Source organism: Dermacentor silvarum, chromosome 4, assembly GCF_013339745.2.
Source record: "Dermacentor silvarum isolate Dsil-2018 chromosome 4, BIME_Dsil_1.4, whole genome shotgun sequence".
NCBI lineage: Eukaryota > Metazoa > Arthropoda > Arachnida > Ixodida > Ixodidae > Dermacentor > Dermacentor silvarum.
Window position 1 is genome coordinate 228,242,457 of NC_051157.2, and position 21,600 is coordinate 228,264,056.

A 21,600-nucleotide genomic window follows, 5' to 3' on the forward strand; every position below is an offset into this window, starting at 1 on the left:
TTAGGACTAATCAGAACTGTGGCATCAGGTGTCAGCGACTAAAGTTATCGTTACTGAATTAACGCACATCCAGTCACAGTGCTTGCACGACCCTCAGAAAGCCGACACACCACCTCGCCAATGAAAGCAAGTGCATCGGTTGACCGTTGCATGTTCATGGCTGACATCTTTGCGAAATACCATACGGTGGTCCTTCGTTCCGAACGCCGTTCGTGTGCACACACGATCTCTTTTTTGGGTGAGTGGCCCGTCACAAGACTAGGTTTGGATGGCGGCAGATGTATGCGGAGAAAAAAAGGGGGAGGGGGGAGCATTGTTATGCAATGCTAAAAAAACTCCGGAACATGTGCGGCACTGCATTTTCTTGTCCAAAATTTTTAAGCCTTGTGTTAAATTTTGTGATGTTCCATATTCGCACACCCCTAGAAATCATGCCGTCGCTGTTCATCACAGTCGTCTTGGTGGTGTTCTTACACACATACAGTAGAATCTTGTTGATACGATTTTCACGGGAACTGTAAAATAAAAGGTATCATCCGAAAATCACATTATCCGAAATACATTGCTCCTATAAGGCACTGGCCGGGAAATGAACAAAAAACGGATTGTCCCGAAAAATGTATTATGCAGAATCGTATCAACGATGTTCCACTGTACTTGCATCAGACTAACCACTGATCGCCTTACAACATGGTCGTGCACTGGTAACGCTTTCTCGAATGCCAGGCAATGCTGGATAGCCAGCTACCTGAAAAACTTCCGATAGCATCAATTGCCGCAGTGGATGGGATCTTCATTACTTTTTTTAGATTTTCACCCTAACAGAGAGACCATAGATGGCTATACATCTTGCCATATTGTCACTTGTGATGCTGTTCTTATAATTGAGGCTGTTGTTGTGCAGGCGAACCCAATGGGAGGCAGCCATCCACTGCCTGGCCCTGCTGGATGGCCTCCTGTCGCTGGCACACTACAGTGGCTCGCTCACTGATGCCTCTTGCACACCACGCTTTCTGCCATGCCAGGCACAGGTGAGGCCAATCATAATGTCCTTACAGCCATGTGCAGTGGCTTGCACACATCCCGTCTCTGAATTTTCTTGACCTATGAGGTGAAACCCACCAGGTCCTGCAACATTTGGACAAGTTTCATAATTTGCGCCAAGCCTGCACCAACACATTCGTCTTGCAGCCTTCTGGTGAAAAAAAAAAAAAAAAAGACGGCAATGCTTCAACTTCATCACTCAGTCTCCCACGAATGTACAGTAGACTCTCGTTAACTTGAACTCTGATATGTCAAGATATTAGTTAAACGGTCCCTCAACAGGTCTCGTCATTTTTAGCTAACAAGCGCTGCATAAGTGGGTGCTAACAATCGTGTCTGCTGAGTTTTCCATTGCTGTGCACCGCTTGAAAAGCTGAAATTTCAAACCAGACGCCATTTGTCCTTCTCGCTGGTGCTGCACTCCCAGCAGGAGAGTGACTTATACGGTGTAGTCCACTTGTAACAATATACAGTGCAACCCCGATTATACGACATTGAGGGGACCACGCAAAACCATTGTATAATCCGGGCGTCGTGTAATCGAAAAACTAAGAATTTCGGCAGTGACAAGCAGTCTTGCCCAAAAAACGTGCACATGCTGCCTAAATAAGCCCGCGGCACGAACCTGTGCTTCCAAGGAAGCTAAGTGTGGACAGCTGGGCTAGTTGGTTGTGATTAGCATTATGAAACATCGTTCCAGAGTAGAATTAAACACAGACGAGAAGAGAAAGACAACACGAATGCCGGACTTCAACTGAATTTTATTCACGGAAAACAGGGCTTTATGTACACAAGGGGGGGAGAGGGGAGGGGTTGCTAGTGCACTGGAACACCCAAAAATATGTCCTTATTGCAAGCCACGATCATCAGAGGCGTCGATAACCAAAGGAAAAAAAATTTTTTTTTTTTTTTCACGTCACTTATGTGCAATCTTGCACATCTCCCGCCCATTCCGCCCATCTTCCGCCCATTCCGCCCATCTTCCGCCCATCTTCTTGCACATTCAACGAGGGCTTTGGTGTGCTTTATTTTGCAGGCTGGCTTCTTGGTTTCGTTCACTAGGCGACACATTCGCCCCAGCTTTTCTGGTGCTGAAAACACAACACGCAACCCGCACCTGTCGCCAACCTTCTTGAGACGGTGAGAAACCTGGTGCCAGTATAGGCACTACGACAGGGCGCTGTGGCGGGCATGCGTCTTTTTCCAGCCTGCGCCTCCCACCAAATTATACCTCGTGAATCTGGCTCTCTACCACCGAGGCCACGATTTCTCCGTGGAACCCAGCCTTCTCCAGACGCCTTAGCTGGGCGTTGACGTTCTCATGAACTTGATGTTCGCACGACTTGTCTAAAGCAGAGCGGCTGCAGTTTTTTGCTATAGCTCTTTTTATGAGCTTGGAATGGGCCTAATAATAGTTAAGAATTTGTTTTGTCGACCCTGGCTTGTACTGCCAGCACACGTGCGCTCTGTGAAAATTAAGACGCACATCGAGGTACTGGATGCGACCATCCTGCGGAAGTTCGTGCGTGAACCTTATTCCACAGGCGTTGCTAGCAAAAATATCAAGAATGTTGATCACACTATTACCTCTATCCTGAGCCTCAGTCGCATTCATTACCACGAGGTAATCGTCGACGTATCTAAAATCTTTCTGCGCGCCTGCATTCTAAAGGGATGCTTGAATGTGCTTGTCAATACTGGATAAGAAAATATCACTTAATAGTGGTGCTAGGCAAGAGCCGATCCACACTCCTTGTTTTTGGATAAAACAGCTGTATTAAAAATGATAATGATGGATGAGAGATAAAAGGATAATAGCTCTAAAAAACTGTCGGTTGATAACCCCCCTAGCAAAAATTCTAATACAAGAACTAATAGCCTTTTAGGTTATTGACACTAATACAGTCTATTAGGTCTATTAGTGTATTAGTCTAATAGATATTGGTGTATTAGTCTAATAGGCCTATTAGTGTTAGTCTAATCCCAGGTGAAAATTTCCAACTGGGAATGCAACTGGTTCCAGTTAAACTGGTTTATGGAACAATTCCCAGTTGGTCCCCGTTGCAACTGGTCCCAGTTGGTCCCCATTGCAACTGGTCCCAGTTGGTCCCCATTGCAACTGGTCCCAGTTGGTCCCCATTGCAATTGGTCCCAGTTGGTCCCCATTGCAATTGGTCCCAGTTGGTCCCCATTGCAATTGGTCCCAGTTGGAGCCCATTACAACTGATCCCAGTTGGTCCCAATTGCAACTGGCCCGTGCAGAAGCCTATCAAAAGTGTATTCTGCTGATGGATTTCATACAACTAAGGCAGTTCAGCTATTATTGCTTAAGTCCCTAGCAAAATTTCTAATACAAACCCTAATAGCCTATTCGGTTATCGACACTAATACAGTCTAGTAGGTCTCTTAGTGTATTAGTGTAATAGGTCTATTGGAGTGAAAGAAAATGTTGTAATGTTCCAGATACATAACGAAAAACAGGTAAAATTGCTAAAAGCATTTATTAGCACAGCATGTATTTTTACAGATTCCTCCTTCGAGATCTTCGTCAGGTCAGCAATCTTGATTGAGAGCTTTTCGTTGACTTCGACCAAAGGGCGTCCTTTTGAGGAAGTGGTTAAAAAAACCTGGGCACAAAAATACACACATATAGAAGCAGTTAGAAACAGGGGTGCTAGTTCTACCACTAAACGTTTAAGCTGGCAATATTTGCTTCCACATTAGAGTAATGTGGCTCCGCAATTACCAAACTAATTTTAGGACAGTGTGATATATGCTAGCTCAAAATGTTTATCATAATAAAAAATGACGCCACGTGACACGATAGGACCACTATAAAGAACACAAAATCAACATAAGATGTGTGTTCCATCGAAACAGTAGGCAGATATAAAGAACTCTAGACACAAATCTTGCACAGCGTTGTCGGAAACAGGCATGTCGATCATTGCTGCAACGCACACAGCAATCGGCCCGACGGCACTGTTCAGAAGTACTTACGTCCACCGTCAGGATAAAAAAAAAAGAAAACACCTCATTCTGTACTATAGAAGCATAAACAAGAAGTATAATTACCTCGAAATGGTAAATCAGCGCCGGGGAGAACACTGCACATCGACGCACGCTGATAGATCCACAAAGCCGCGAAGGACAGGGGTAAAACAGTTGCCTTGGGTTGTTTGGAAGTCACAACAGCAGCCATAGATAAAACTATCCAAATATACTACTCCACGAATGAGACTGCGCAGGCGCTAACACCACGGGTTCCTTAAAAACACATCGTTAATTCACTAACACGCACGCACGCCTCGCGTGACGCCTCGCCTTGACATGGCGGCCGCCATTGCACACGTGCTGTGCGCAACTACCGCTGACTATGGTCGCAGTTTTATATCCTTCCCACCCGCCGCGTTCCCTTCTCTGCGATACTGCTCTTTGATGTCAATAAATATTACGGCCTTTTATATGCGATATCAAGTTAGCAATTTAGATTAAAAGTTTAACATTTACTTTATGCGCACTTCAACAGAAAATACGACACTGACGAAACTTCAGTGCCAAACAAATATGGTTGTTCGTAAGCTGACCGGGCACCGCGATCTGACGGCTGGTTGTTCGCGTTTTTCTTTTTTTTCGCGGGGGAGTATTCACTGTGCTGTAAACACTAGCTGTTTCCTCGACTCATCGCGACGAGGCTCAGTGAAGCAAAATTGGCAAGACCATGTAGGCGTACGTCGCTGAGAGGTGGTGTGCTGAAACTAATGCAAACGTGCGAACGCAATCTGCTGCACAATTGTACAGCAGAATTTTTAATTATTCAGTGATTAATTAGAAACACCCCTCCATGCAAGCAAGCGGTCCGCTATTCTAATTTTTTGTCAATTAACTTTCACCAGCAAACAAGAGCTGTGGAATCTAGCAGTACATGTTGTATCAGACCAGTAACAATCTGCATAAGGCCAATAGGACCTGTTAGTCTAATAGAGAAACTAGTAGACACGCGCGTGTCTACTACACTGCTTGTAAAAGACTAATAAGTCTAATACACACGGCCTCTTGGTCTTATAGGTAAATCAGTACGACTAATAGAAATTTCTATTGGTCTAATACAAAACTTATACAACTAATACAAAACTGACGTATTAGACTAATTATTACAGACTTCTATTAGAATGTTGGCTAGGATTGCTAAAACTGCCAAACTTAATTGCTCAGTATAAGTAGGACTAGCTGCTGCATGTTACTGGATGTTACTTGCTTTCATTTAAACTTCTGGTCACCGTTTCATTTGGATTCAAACTGGAAACAGTTGCTACCAGAACAACTGGCCAATGTTTAAGTTGGTTCCAGTTGCTACTGATACAACTGGTCAAAGTTCCAGTTGGAATCCAACTGGAACCAGTTGATTCCAGTACAAATGGTGAAAGTTCCAGTTGCCTCTCTACTGGAACCAGTTGATTCCAGTACAACTGGTCAAAGTTCCAGTTGGATCCCAACTGGGTCCAGTCACTCCCAGTATAACTGGAAATTGTTCCAGTTGGATCCCAACTGGAACCAGTTGCTACCCAGTTGCTTTCCAACTGGGACCAGTTGGTGTGTAACTGGGACCAGTTGGTTTCCAGCTGGAACCAGTTCATCCCAGCTGATCCCAGTTGGATCCCAGTTGGAAATTTTCACCTGGGATAGGTCTATTGCTGTGAAAGAAAATGTTGCAATGCACCAGATAACGAAAAACAGGTAAAATTGGTAGAAGCATTTATTAGCACAGCATATCTTTTTACAGATTCCTCTTTCGAGATCTTCGTCAGGTCAGCAATCTTGATTGAGAGAGCTTTTCGTTGACTTCGACCAGAGGACGTCCTTTTGATGAAGTGGTTAAAAAAACCTGGGCACAAAAATACACACGTATAGATACACACACAGTTGAAAGCAGGGGTGCTAGTTCTACCACGAAACGTTTAAGCTGGCAATATTTGCTTCCAACTTAGAATAAATGCGGCTCGCCAATATTTTAGGAAAGTTGATATATGCTAGTTCAAAATATTTATCATAATAAACAATGATGTTACCTGACATGACAGGACAATTACAAAGCACAGAAAATCAACATCACATGTGTGTTCCATCGAAACTGTAGACAGATATAAGGAACTCTAGACAGAAATCTTGCACAGCGTTGTCGGAAACAGGCATGTTATTGCTGCAACGCACACAGTAATCGGCCCGACGGCACTGTACTTACGTCCACCGTCAGGATTAAAAAAAAAAGAAGAAAACACTTCATACTGTACTACAGAAGCATAAATAAGTATAATTACCTCGAAATAGTAAATCGGTGCCGGGGAAAACGCTGCACATCGATGCACGCTGATACATCCACAAAGCCGCGAAGGACAGGGGTAAAACAGTTGCCTTGCATTGTTTTGAAGTATTAACAGCGTCCATAGATAAAACTATCCAAATATATTACTGCACGAATGAGATTGCGCAGGCGCTAACACCACGGGTTCCTTAAAATTTAAACACATCGTTCATTCACTAACACGCACGCCTCGCGTGACGCCTCGCTTTGACATGGCAGCCGCCATGGCACACGTGCTGTGCGCAACTACGGCTGACTACGGCCGCAGTTTTATGTCCTTCCCGCCCGCCGTGTTCCCTTCTCTGTGATACTGCTCTTTGATGTCAATAAATATTACGGCCTTTTATATGCGGTATCAAGTTAGCAATTTAGGTTAAAAGTTTAACATTTACTTTTTGGGCACTTCAACAGAAAATACGACACTGATGAAACGTCAGCCTTGGTGATTACAGCTGGTAATTCATCTTTTTTTTTTTTTTTTCGTGGGGAAGTATTCGCTGTGCTGTATACACTACCTGTTTCCTCAACGACTCATCGCGACGATGAGACTCGGTGAAGCAAAATTGGCAAGACCATGCAGGCGCACGTCGCTTTTGTGTATGTCGCCGAGAGATGCAGTTTCACTAGCTTAGTGCGCTGACACTAATGCAAACGTGCAAACGCAGTCTGCTGCACATTTGTACAGCAGGATTTTTAATTATTCAGTGATTAAATAGAAACACCTCTCCATGCAAGCAAGCGGTCCGCTAGTCTACTTTTTTTCATCAACTTTCACCAGCAAACACGAGCTGTGGAATCCAGCAATACATGTTGTATCAGACCAGCAACAATCTGTATAAGGCCAATAGGACCTATTAGTCTAATAGAGATACTAGTAGACACACAACACTGTTTGCATGAAACTAATAATTCTAATACACAGGGCCTATTGGTCTTATAGGTAAATCAGTACGAATAATAGAAATTTCTATTGGTCTAATACAAAACTGATACAACTAATACAAAACTGTATTATAACAATACAAGCTTCTATTAAATTGTTATTAGTCTAATACAAAACTAATACAACTAATACAAATAGGCCAATGCGACTTCTTCAATGCGACTTCTAACCGCGCGGAATAGCTCAGGATGAGGCAGTGAGTAGATCAAGTTTTCTACATCAATAGAAAAAGCGAACTTAGAAAAATATTCGATAACCTCGGTAGAATTTTTAACCAGAAAAGGGTCTTCTAACGGAATGGTACTAAGGTGCTTCTGCAGATACCTTGACAAGATTCTTGCCCTGCCAGGAGCCCTTCTCAGTGACAGTAGTCCTGAACAGAACAGATGCCTTGTAGGTCTTTACTGTAAAAAAAAACACTCAAAGAAACTACGTCAGCAGCATTGATGCTCTTTCTTAATTTTTCTTGGTTGAGCTCTTCACATAAAGCAGTATCCTTCTTCTACACCTTAGCTAATGACACATTCAGAGTTTTTTGTGATAGCCTCATTTGCCTTCTGGCGGAACCGAGCTTTTGGCATCACAACAAAGCCACCCTCTTTGTCCCCAACTAATAGGGCAAGATCCTTGCTCTTCAAGTAGATAACAGTGAATCTGACAGGTAATTTGGGGGCAAAAGGTTGGCGACAGGTGCAAGGTGCGTGTTGTGTTTTCAGCACCAGAAAAGCTGGGACGAATGTGTCACCTAGTGAACAAAACCAAGAAGAAGCCAGCCTGCAAAATAAAGCACACCAAAGCCCTCGTTGAATGTGAGGTTGGTGTGGTGTATAGCATTCCCCTCGCCTGTGGGAAATGCTATATTGGCCAAACTGGGCGCTGTCTGAATGAACGCTTGCTAGAGCATCGCAGGAATGTTACTTCACTAAGGGGCGCTGCTCGTTTAGCCGACCACATTCGCCGTTGCTTGCACAAGCCAGTATGCAAGGCGTTTTTCTAACAAACACGTGTGTTGCACAAATTTGGCACTAGGAAAAATCGGGAAATTTTTGAAGCTCTTTGTATCTCTAACGAAAAAGATTACTGCGTCAGTGCTCCTTCTGTTGTGCTCGAGAAAAAAGAACTTGATCATCTCAAGGCAAACGTGTGCGTCGCATCAGCTAGGTAGGGCGGGAGATGTGCAAGATTGCACATAAGTGATGTGAAAAAAAGTTTTTTTTTTACCTTTTTTTTTTCATTTGGTTATCGACGCCTCTTATGATGGAATAAGGAAATATTTTTGGGTGGTCCAGTGCACTACCAGCCCCCCCCCCCCCCCCCCTCTCTTCCCCTGTGTACATAAAGCTCTGTTTTCCGTGAATAAAATTCAGTTGAAGTCCGGCATTCGTGTTGTCTTTCTCTTCTCGTCCGTGTTTAATTGTGAGCTGGAACGATGTTTCATGATGCTTCCAAGGAAGGTAGATAAAATTATAAAAAATTACCGTATTTATTCGATTGTAACGCGAGTTCCTTTTTTTTATGATTTTCTTTACCTGGGCTTGACCCTCGCGTTACATTCGAATAACGGCAAAATTGACCATTTTAAAACAAATACTCTAAATCCCGCGATTTTTAGCGTTATGTTCGCAACCTGTAACATTGTCTCGATCCAATCCATAGACAAGTCGACAGAAGTCCGAACTTGTTTTTGGTTAGAATTGGTGCTGTTTTCGCTGTGCTTGTGACAAGTTACGATGCTGCTATACCCTACGGCCTTTCGTGGTTCGACTATGTTCATTCGCGACGTTATGGCGGCGCAGCGCATTTGGTATGACAGTTGCTTCGAGAGACGAGCAATTTTGATGGCCAAGGAGTTGGGAATGTCCACCGCAGCTCGGTGTATCAGGAGTCGACGATTTGCGGATGGCGTGACCTGCGGCAGAGGCCCGCTTTAAGTGCGAGGCCAGTCGGGAAAGCTCTGTGCAACATGAAGTGGCCTGGTACTGGCCCCAAATGAAATGATTGCGCGGTCTTTTAAGGAGTGCTTAAATCTCAAACAAGCTCGACGGCACGGAAGATAACAACAATTCTCGGGCGATAACTTTTGGAGATAGTTTTGCTTTCGCGTGACTTAGCTCATACTGACACCCTGGAAGTATACTACCAGCAGCTCTCTTGGCGCTGACTGCGAGCTTAGGACAGCGCCAGAAACACTTGTCGGGGACGCTTTCTGTGCCGAGTCACGCGAAATTTCGCGAAAGTGGATCGCCTGAGAACACCACTCAAGGAAAGCCCTGTCTCCTCTTCAGACGACCATGATGAGTGAAGAGAACATTTCCGAATCATTATTTCTTGAATAAAGGTACCGTTTCGTTTTCCGTTCATCTGGCGTTACATTAGCGGTTTTATTTTCTTTATTTCGCGTGACTCGAAAGTCGCACCTCGCATTACAATCGCGGTCACGTTACATTTGGGTAAATACGGTATTGCACACCCGTTATAAGCCGCCTGCTGTGTGCTTACGTGCCAGCCTGTGTCTGCATAGAACTTTTTTCTTTTATTTTCCACGGACAGTACCAGAGCGGCGTCGTACGAGGCGGGTCGGCGTAAAATTGAGTGGTATAACTGAGATTATTAATACATTATTTATATGGGGGTTTTGACTGGACCAAGCCAATTCGTTGTAAAATGCGGGTTGTCGCATAACCGGGAGACATATAATCGAGGTGCCACTGTATTGGTTATAACGGTGAGTTGACTTAAAGAGTGTCAACTTATGCATTAGGGCTATGAGAAAAAAAAAACATACATTATAGACCACTTATAACATAACCGCTTATAGTGCTGGACCGGATATAGCGCGGTCTTTTCAGACTCCCGTTAATTTTCCCATAGCACTCCATGTATACACGTATCGTTTATAGTGCAGTTGCGGGAAATGAAATACCGGTTACAGTGCGGCTCACTGGGAGTACGGAAGTCAGCGGAGACGGCGAACGCTCCCCTCAAACGGGCGCCCCAAGGAGTGCTCGAGGAAGAAAGAGAGACGAAGTGGAGGAGAAGGGCACGTGGTGCGAACGAACAGCCAGTGAGGCTGAAACCAGAATCTTGAGTGAGAGTCGTGAAATATCACGGCGCACATAGCGAGCGAGCGCCACGAAACTGCCAATGCCAACTTTCGCGTCACGATAACAGCAGTAAACGAAACTTCAGGGAGCGGGCGGCACCGGCACATCACGGCGAAGGGTGCGCGTGGAGACCGTGGAATGTCAGGGAGGAGAGCGGCAGGGAACCGGATTTCACCTCAGCAACTCTGCCGCTTCAGTGGCTCCCCTCGCCCTCCCTCGTAGCTCCCTCACTTTCGACTGTCACCGTGCGCGCCCGCCGCCGTGCAAGCGCTGCCACTCCAGACAGCCCGGCGCCAGCTCCCCGAAGTTTCGTTTTCTGCCGTTATCGGGAAGCGCTCGTTTGCCGGCGTGGGCAGTTTCGTTGACCGGCCTGGGACAGCGCCGCTGCTTCCCTCTGCGTTGTAGCCGCAGCGTGCAAGGTCAACACAAGACTAGAAAGTTGTCGCAGTTTCACCTGAAAGGTGAAGCATCAATTGCGATAGCAAATTTGTAGAGAGATATACGGAGTAATGATATTAGCTTTATCAGCTGTATAAACTTGGACATGCAGCAGCACCGGCAACGCGCCGAACTGTTGTCGACGCCGTCGGCATTTTGCCCGCGTTCGCTCAAAATGCGTGCGGCGTTGGTGACTGTTGCCGGAGCCTCTGATATAAATAGGCACTTGGTGCCGCAGCTAAACGTCGCCTCCCTTCCCTCCCCCTTCCCCCCCTCCCCCACGGCCTCTCGCGCATCGGAAGAAGGCGCGTTTGCTCTACATATATGGTGATTGTAAAGGAGGAAAGAGACGCCTACTTCTGCAGCCCTTAAGGAAGCACGGCGCAGAACGCGCGTTTGTTCTCCGCCGTGCGTTCACTCCCCGTGAAAGAGCGCGTCCCTCGCGCCCTTTCACTCGCACATACAGCGTTCGGCGGCGCGCGGCCACGATTTCATCTCCATTGACGTCATACGGAACCTCACGGCGACGGCGACGGCGACGCCGACGGCAGAAATCTGCTTTTGAGTGTCCATATAATTGCTATCGCAATAAAAGTAGAAGAAGCATAAAGGAGAAAGAAGGGTTCACTGCCATTTTCTACACGTGGCTACGGTAGCGTGGCTGAGACGTCGGCACGTGCCCGCATGTTCCAGCGCAACGCAGAATCGGCGACCTTGCCATTTGAGAGAGGGTGAAATTTCCGCCGCATTTTTTTTTTTTCCCCGTTCGCGCACAACATTGAGGGGTCTCTCCTAAGCTTTTACTCTATGGCGGTGCCAGAGCAATGCCGGTCGGAGACGCCGCCGCGTGATTTGGTTCGAATTAATGAGATTCGACTGTAAATTGAATGCAAACGTTCTAGCCGCATTCCTCGACTGTCGCATACGCGTGGCGGCTCGGTGCACCATTTTTGTATATATGTGGACCTTGAAAATTGTTGCTTTGGTTATAGTGCGGTACCGCTTATAGTGCGGATATTCACGACACCGGCGACTTACGTTATCAGCGGTCTACACTGTATATAGCGATATCTTATTCACCGCCTATCGGATACAGTCAAACCTTGATATAACGAAGTTGTGCATGCAACAAAAAACTTCGTTATATCGAGAATTTTGTTATATCGAGGTTTCATTAATTTAATAGAACTAAAATGGGGAAATAAAAATACTTCGTTACATCACGAATTTCATTAAATCGAGGTTCGTTATATCGAGGTTTCGCTGTATAACAATCAAAGGTTTGCCTTCTCGGCGACGTTTTCCTTGCAGAATAATTCTGAAATTTGCGTTGCTATGTTCGCCTTAACCGAGATGGGGCGAAAAGTTTGGCTACGTGAGTTCGTATCTGCCAACATTATTGCAAGTTGGTGGCGCGTGCCACAAGATGGTACCAGCTGCTTCGTGTCGCCAGTGATCGTGCAATGAGGAGAGAGAGCAGAAGAAGGCGGGAAGTGAACGGTGCCTGCACTTCCTCCCTCTCTCTTTCTTTCAGAATGTTTTAGAATGCTGTGTCACTTGAGACAAAGCTGCAAATTTTGCAAGACTCAAAGAAGTACGAGCTCGTGCATTCGAAGATATCAACGATTATGAAAGCAAGGAGCGCCAGGATCATGAAGGCTAGAACCAGCGACCATGCTGATTAATGTAAACGGCGGGCTTTGTGTGCCTCAGTGGAAGTGGCTGACATTACCGAACTCAGGGAGCACATCGCTACTGGCGATGAAACAGGAGGTACTTCGATGAAGGAGTTTCTGGGTGCAGATAGTGCTGCCTCGTTCTGCAAATGGATCTAAGACGGCGCAATCGTTTTTGTGACAGATGGAGGCGACAATAGCAGCGGCAGTGACGGGATTGACAATGGCCCGTCTTTGACTCCGACCCCAATGGTCATGCAAAGTGCACTGTTGATCTAGTCGCTCATTGATTTCATGCACTCTAAATTATTGCCGCCAGTGTTAGCACAGCAGCTGGATGCGATGCACACCGCGGTTGTGAACTTGAAGCTTCCACGAAAGCAAGTGCAAATTTCTGACTATTTCAGTTTGCCTAACGCTTTACAGGCTGTTTAGGGGTATAAATTTTATTTTTTGCAACCTACCATAATTTCTGTTATATAAGTTGTTTGTTTTTCCCCGAATTTTTCACCGGTGCATCTTATAGAATGGTAGAACTGGCTTACATACCTTTTTTTTTTTTCGGAAAAACTGTCGTCAAAATTAGATTGGATTCTATGGCCATGAGACGCGCACTGGGTTGACTGCGCTATGGAGGTACGTACTGGGTTCTTCTCGTGATCGAGTTGCCACGCGAGAAGGAACGAGCAGCAACACAAGTGGCGGCAGGCCAACCGCGAGTCGATCAACCTCGAAGTTGTCGAATCTGCAAATCGCTTTCAAGATACGGCGGGCGCCGCTGTGCAAACTGTGCAGTTACTACCAGACTTAAAGCCACCCCCCCCCCCCCCCCGGCCACCCCACGGCCTTCCCGCTTTCCTTCTTTGTGTGCAATTTGGCTCACCGCTTCACGCTTTCACTTGCACATACAGCATATGGCACACGGGGACGATGTTATCGCCTTTAGACTTTAACGGAATATCACGGCAACCATAATGGCAGAAATGCGCCTGGAGTGTCCATATCATCGCTATCGCAATTACATGTAAACCTCGATATAACGAAGTTGGCAAAATCGGCAAGCTGCTTCGTTATATTGAAATTTGACCTTTTATGCAAATAAGTACACTCTGTCGTTCGATTTTTCTTACACAAAAAGGGGCCGCATAATTTTTTGAATTATTGCAAAATCAAAAAATTAACAAATTTGAATGAGAAAACAATTCATTTTGATGAATTTGGGAGTCGACGGCAAATGATAGTTTCATGCCACGTCAACGATTTCTTCATATCGGCAGTACGAATTAAGCAAAGCCAGCCATGCTTTCGCGTGCACACCACCCCTGCAGCTGATATCATCGCCCACACTGGGACGACACTATTAAAAGCGCTGGCCGGCTGCGGAGAGCGAATGCTTTGACGGCCTCTCGTTCCAACGGGTCACCGAAACTCGAGGTTACGGAATCTTCAATACTAAACGCACGAGAAGACAGCTTACATGATCCCACGCCGTCTCGACCTACTCATAGCACACGTGGCAGGTTACCTCTAAAGCAGGGAGCGCGGCTGCATATGCGCTCAGCCGCGCTTACAGCCATGCACAGCCCTGGCCGAGACGTGCACCATTTAACTTACCCCTCCGCGCCCCCTCGCGTGCACTTGGTCACCTTACCACGAGCAAGCTCCCCTCCCCCTGTTTTTCTTTGCACGGAAAGACGGGACTCGTGAAGCCACCATTTTGTCTCACCCTCGCACCTAAAGCGCGCAGTGCGTGGGGTGCGATAGGATGTTATTGCCTTTGGACTTATTGCCCTACGATCTTATTGCCCTTTGTGGGTCTCACACGTGCTCTTGGGACAAAAGAACGACAACACAGCAGTGTAAACAATCACAAGGGCATTTATTGCACCTTTCATACACTGATGCACGCTAGCCGGATTACTGTGCATAGAACATTCACATGGACGCGCGACAAATCGAGGAAGTCCAACTCACCACGACCGGATAGCAAGCGAATGTTTTCGCCCCATGCTAAGACACCATCGCCTAGTCGTTCACGTGTACGGTCACGCGAAGGGTGGCGAGTTCGAACGATCGTGTTCATTCATACCGGTGTCCTGCTCCTAAGCCTTCTCGCGACAATCCCGCGAAGCGGGCCGGCGCACGCACGAACACTCCGTGCGTGCTGCTTGCCGACCCCCAAGCCAAAAGGAAGCACGTTCTTCCTTTTGCGCCCAAGCAACCCCGCCGCTAAGAGGCGTTGCTTGGGCGCAACACTAGCACCATCTCTCTTAATACGCTGCCACCGTAGCACCACGTGGTGAAGCCGGAGAACAGGAGACGGGAGCCACGTGGGGAAAAAAACATCGGACGCTGGAGAGTCGCGCATCCCCACATCCCCCCAACCTTAAATCACTATGCATACCCTGGCGAAACATGTCACCTAGTCTATCAACGAGTGCATCGGGAACAAAAGTTGGTACCTGTGGCAGTGGCTGTGCCGAGGAAGTGTCGACACACTTTCCATAACATGCGAGCCGACATTGTCTCTGGGGTTCACCGCTGGCGTCCGTTGGTCACAGCGCCAGCTCTGCAGATTCGACGGCACGACTCCAGCCCAGGACTCCAAAAACAGCGACGCAGAAGTCGGCACGAGCTAGCGTCGCTCGCACCCACGCGCCCTGCTGGCGACAGCCGCAGTAGCCATTGGTGACTGCCGGCTCTTTTCCCAGCTGCCGAGGGTTGCGAGCCGGACACAGGCGGCCGCCGAAGTCACTGTGCCAAACTGGCCACAGGCATTTCCATCGCCTGGGGTAGCTCGATCGTAGTCCCAGGCAGCAGCGCAGACGATGCGCAGGTGACAGCAAACTAGGGGCGACTCTGCTCACGCTGCGTACACTCAACGCACACAACAAACACTAAAGTTGTGCAAGGGAGAGGAATTCGGCATGCGCTTCGCCCACGTTTTACAGTGTTCAATTCAGCTAGCAAAACTTCGGGCTGCATTTCAGATGCTAAGTTCATGTGAACAAAGCTTGCTTTCTTGTGTCGAACGAGTAATTTCAATTCGTGCGATGCGAACTAATGAGGGAAGCAATGTGCGACACCTCAACACCACGGTCCATCAGGTTGTGTCCCTCCACATGCGACAGGCGGCTTCGTAAAGCCTTAGGCCTAATGCGTCACTACCCTGACAACAACCGGCATCCAAAAAAAAAGAACACCCAAAATGGGCACAAGAACAGGCAGCTGCGAGGAAACAGCTCTGTGAGGTGGTCCTACCCTGCTCGGTGCACACAGCATCCGAGTTGACGGCGCCCATGATCCCAGACGGTGTCGGAGTGCCCGGTGCCAGGCCGCAATACCAATCAGCCCGTAGCAGCACACGTGTCCCGCGGCCACCTGGCTCCCAGAGCCGAGACTTACAACGTCAAAGAGATATAAGCTATTTGCATAAGAAATTCGGACCACCCACGAGGTTTCTGTACTCACTCGCTTCAGGCTTGCCAATGCTTCGCGGGCGTTAGGCCTCGCTCTCCCAGGATGCAGACCACGTGACTCTCATACCGATGAAAGTTCTTCGAAACACTCGCAAAAAGGCTTAGCACTGTGCAAAAGTTCAAACACGCTACTGCAACTGTCGCCTCGCTCAAGAAAGAACGCCGCCGACGCGAGTGATCAAAATCTATGCTAGAAATACGCTTCTGTTCAAAGAAATGTTGTCTCGAACCGAGCAAAACTGCCAAAATTATCGTTCAATGCCCCAAGTGGTCCACGTTGGGCAGCCAGATCTGGGGTCTCACACGTGCTCTTGGGACAAAGGAACAACAATACAGTAGTGTAAAAAATCACTAGGGCATTTATTGCACCTTTCATACACTGATGCACGCTAGCCGAATCGCTATGCATAGAACATTCACATGGGCGCGCGACAAATCAAGGAAGTCCGACTCTCCGCGACCGGATAGCAAGCGAATATGTTAACTCCATGCTAAGACACCATCGCCTAGTTGTATACGTGTTCTCGGGACGGTCCCGCGAGGCGGGCTGGCGCACACGCGAACACTCCGTGCGTGCTGCTCGCCGACCCCCAAGCGAAGAGGAAGCGCATTCTTCCTTTTGCGCCCAAGCAACCCCGCCGCTAGGTGGCGTTAGCAGCGCAACACTAGTGCCATCTCTTGTAATACGCTGCCGCCGTAACGCCACGCAGTGAAGCCTGATTACAGGAGATGGGAGCCACGCAGGGAAAACATCAGGGGGCGCTCGAGTGTCGCGCATCTCCACACCTTGAACACGATGGGGTTCACTTTGGTGGTTGCTCTTGTCGCACGGTGCGCGATTTCAGTGGAGTGCTTGCAAGCAGCCACTTATAATTCAATCATTTGACCATCTGTGTCCACAGAAGTTTCCATTTATTGTCTCGGCATTTGTTTGCGGGGACAGTGAAATTTTGTTATATTGAAACCGCATACAAACATGCTTCGTTATATTGAGGTTCTAAATACATGGTGTTTTATAGATAAGAGGTTATTAAAAGGTAAATACGTCGTTATGCCGAGAATTTTGTTATATTGAAGTTCGGTGTATCAAGGTTTAACTGTATATAGAAGTGGCACCCAAACGCTTGGGCGTGACCTGCGTTCAGGAAGTGAAACGTCACTGTAATTTTTTTAAATCACTTACTTAATGAATAGGTGCATCTTATTCACCAGTGCGACTTATATACGTTTTTTTTTTTTCTTCTTATTTTTCTTTTTGAAGAACTGCCGCTTTGAGGGGTCGACACATAGAATGGAAAATACAGTACTTCCTGCAACGTCAATATTTTTTACCGCAAGTGGCAAATTTATCTTCGGAGCTACAAAGGTATTTTCAGCACCTTTATTTTACGGCAGTCCGGATAATAGCGATGATCAGTTATAGCGATGGATTTTTCATTCTTGATTTCGTTATAAGTGGTCTGCACTGTCTAGTGCAAGTGCACTGCATACATTGCCGTGCTGTGACGGCACTCTCAGTGACACATGACTTTAAGAATTATTCAATACATCAGTTATTTGTTTAATCTGTTGCTTCAGTAGACGAATTAAAGTTTAGAGAAATAATACAACATACAAATTGAATATCTGCTTGGTTTGGTTTTTCTTCGTACCGCAGCAAGAGAGATGTACTTCTGTTTCGTCTGCTTGTTCACACGTCATGCAGTTGTGCCCAGAGACAATTAAACTGCTATTTACGGCCCTGTTCCAGCATGCAATCGTGCTCTGTGATCCGCTTGCGTCTACCGCGGTGTTCATGTAGCAGTAACTTATACAAGGTGTCAGGTGTTCCCGGGAGAGCACAGCGAGCAAAATCGTTCGCTGCACAAAAAAAAAAAAAAAAAGCAACAGCTCGCGCTCGAGACCGTCAGCGGCAGCGCGCCGCACAGCAAGAAAGTGAGAGGGGGAAAAGAGAGAGAAGGCAGGGCCCATGATGTCTGCGTCACGCGATCCTACAGCTCTGCTGTGGGAAAACACAGGAAAGGAATTTCACTTGTGGATGCTTGACAGCACAAGTGGAGACGCCCTAAAGTAAGTGTTGTACCCTACATGCACGGGATATCCCATAACTTGAAAAAGATGGCGCAAAGGGCAAATGTAAGAGTTGGCTTTTCTGCTCCCGACAAGCTCGGCAAGCTTTGCAAGTTGACGAATCCAAATGCCTTCCCGTCCGATAAGTGCAATAAGCATCACCGCAAAAAGTTCATCGAGTGAGTTCACCGTGTGGTGTACCACCTCCCGCTTTCAAGTGGGAAGCAATATATCGGGCAAACTGGGCGTTGCCTCAATGATCGGCTCCGTGGACTCTGCAATAACATAAAAAATGGCACCGGTGGGCTCTTGGCGATTCATTGTCGCGATCATGGCTACAAACCTATCAAGGACGATTGCACGATTGTGTCCCGTGGCAGGACACAGCTCATCTGTAAAATAACTGAAGCGCAGATGATTGCAAAATTGGGTGATCAGCGTGCTAGTTTCCCTTCACTGGCTCTCACAGAAAAAGAACTAAGTTTCTTGGAGGCGGCATCACATAACTCATAACTATGTTACACGAATCTGCAATCCTGTTTTCTTCAAGTAAGCATATGCGCAGTCTATATATACTGCTTCACATATACAATGGTGGTCCAACTGCACCATTTCTGCCATTTTGCTACAATTCTACTTGTCTGCGCCTTGCTGCGCCCACCGAAGTGCAACTTGCGCCAAGTCCGCCAAAGCTCCACCTTTGCCTTGGGCACTATGCGGACATCGCAGTAGCATGGCCAATCCCTCCGTTTGTGGACAGACCCGCGGCTGAAGCATTCGTTGCATCACGCGGACTTCAAAACCAAGCTTCGCTCGCGGAATCCTCGATCGGACACGCCTTTCAGCACTCAATGTTTCGGAATTCATGACTAAGCACATCGAGCGTCGACTCCTCGAGCCCGCGACTAGGCATTTCGCGCATCGGCACTTGGGACTGCGCAACTAAGCACATCGAGCGTCGACTCCTCAGGCCTGCGGCTAGGCATTTTGCGCATCGGCGCTTGGGACTGCGCGACTGAGCACATTGAGCATCAAATCCTCGAGCCCGCGGCTAGGCATTTTGCGCATCGGCACTTGGGACTGCGCAACTGAGCACATCGAGCGTCGACTCCTCAAACCTGCAGCTAGGCATTTCGCGCATCGGCACTTGGGACTGCATGACTGAGCAGATTGAGCGTCGACTCCTCGAGCCCGCGGCTAGGCATTTCGTGCATCTTGCACTTGGGACTGCACGACTGAGCACATCGAGCGTCGAATCCTCGGGCCCGCGGCTAGGCATTTCGCGCATCGGCACTTGGGACTGCACGACTGAGCACGTCGAGCGTCGAATCCTCAGATCCGTGGCTAGGCATTTCGCGCATCGGCACTTGGGACTGCACGACTGAGCACATCGAGCGTCGACTCCTCAAACCCGCAGCTAGGCATTTCGCGCATCGGCACTTGGGACTGCACGACTGAGTAGATCGAGCGTCGACTCCTCGGGCCCACGGCTAGGCATTTCGTGCATAGGCACTTGGGACTGTACGACTAAGCAGATCAAGCGTCGACTCCTCGGGCCCGTGGCTAGGCATTTCGCGCATAGGCACTTGGGACTGTACGACTGAGCAGATCGAGCGTCGAATCCTCGGGCCCGCAGCTAGGCATTTCGCGCATAGGCACTTCGGACTGCGCGACTGAGCACATCGAGCGTCGACTCCTCGGGCCCGCGGCTAGGCATTTCGCGCATCAGCGCTTGGGACTGCGCGACTGAGCACATCGAGCGTAGACTCCTCAAACCCGCAGCTAGGCATTTCGCGCATCGGCACTTGGGGCTGCACGTCTGCGTAGATCGAGCGTCGACTCCTTGAGTCCACGGCTAGGCATTTCGCGCATAGGCACTTGGGACTGTACGACTGAGCAGATCGAGCGTCGACTCCGCGGGCCCGCGGCTAGGCATTTCCCGCATAGGCACTTGGGACTGCACGACTGAGCACATCGAGCGTCGAATCCTCGGGCCCGCGGCTAGGCATTTCGCGCATCGGCACTTGGGACTGCATGACTGAGCACATCGAGCGTAGACTCCTCAAACCCGCAGCTAGGCATTTCGCGCATCGGCACTTGGGATCGCACGTCTGAGTAGATCGAGCGTCGACTCCTTGGGCCCACGGCTAGGCATTTCGCACATAGGCACTTGGGACTGCGCGACTGAGCACTTCGAGCATCAAATCCTCGAGCCCGCGGCTAGGCATTTTGCGCATCGGCACTTGGGACTGCGCAACTGAGCACATCCAGTGTCGAATCCTCGGGCCTGCGGCTAGGCTTTTCGCGCATAGGCACTTGTCACTGCACGACTGAGCACATCGAGCGTAGACTCCTCAAACCCGCAGCTAGGCATTTCGCGCATCGGCACTTGGGACTGCACGTCTGTGTAGATCGAGCGTCGGCTCCTTGGACCCACGGCTAGGCATTTCGCGCATAGGCACTTGGGACTGTACGACTGAGCAGATCGAGCGTCGACTCCTCGGGCCCACGGCTAGGCATTTCGTGCATAGGCACTTGGGACTGTACGACTAAGCAGATCAAGCGTCGACTCCTCGGGCCCGTGGCTAGGCATTTCGCGCATAGGCACTTGGGACTGTACGACTGAGCAGATCGAGCGTCGAATCCTCGGGCCCGCGGCTAGGCATTTCGCGCATCGGCGCTTGGGACTGCGCGACTGAGCACATCGAGCATCAAATCCTCGAGCCCGCGGCTAGGCATTTTGCGCATCGGCACTTGGGACTGCGCGACTAAGCATATCGAGTGTCGACTCCTCGCGCCGGCGGCTAGGCATTCCGCGCATAGGCACTTGGGACTGCACGACTGAGCACATCGAGCGTAGACTCCTCAAACCCGCAGCTAGGCATTTCGCGCATCGGCACTTGGGGCTGCACGTCTGCGTAGATCGAGCGTCGACTCCTTGGGTCCACGGCTAGGCATTTCGCGCATAGGCACTTGGGACTGTACGACTGAGCAGATCGAGCGTCGACTCCGCGGGCCCGCGGCTAGGCATTTCCCGCATAGGCACTTGGGACTGCACGACTGAGCACATCGAGCGTCGAATCCTCGGGCCCGCAGCTTGGCATTTCGCGCATCGGCACTTGGGACTGCACGACTGAGCACATCGAGCGTCGAATCCTCGGGCCCGCGGCTAGGCATTTCGCGGCACTTGGGACTGCACGACTGAGCACATCGAGCGTAGACTCCTCAAACCCGCAGCTAGGCATTTCGCGCATCGGCACTTGGGATTGCACGTCTGAGTAGATCGAGCGTCGACTCCTTGGGCCCACGGCTAGGCATTTCGCACATAGGCACTTGGGACTGCGCGACTGAGCACTTCGAGCATCAAATCCTCGAGCCCGCAGCTAGGCATTTTGCGCATCGGCACTTGGGACTGCGCAACTGAGCACATCGAGTGTCGAATCCTCGGGCCTGCGGCTAGGCTTTTCGCGCATAGGCACTTGTC

At 48.7% G+C, this 21,600-nt stretch overlaps 1 protein-coding gene across 1 annotated transcript in view; it reads left to right on the forward strand.

The window, feature by feature from the left end:
- LOC119451027 (DNA mismatch repair protein Msh6) overlaps window positions 1–21,600 on the forward strand; it is a 383,914-nt gene that overhangs the window by 277,444 nt on the left and 84,870 nt on the right. The window contains exon 24 of the mRNA XM_037714459.2: window positions 905–1,031. Coding sequence (XP_037570387.1) covers window positions 905–1,031 — 127 coding nt within the window. The remainder of the gene's footprint in view (window positions 1–904; window positions 1,032–21,600) is intronic.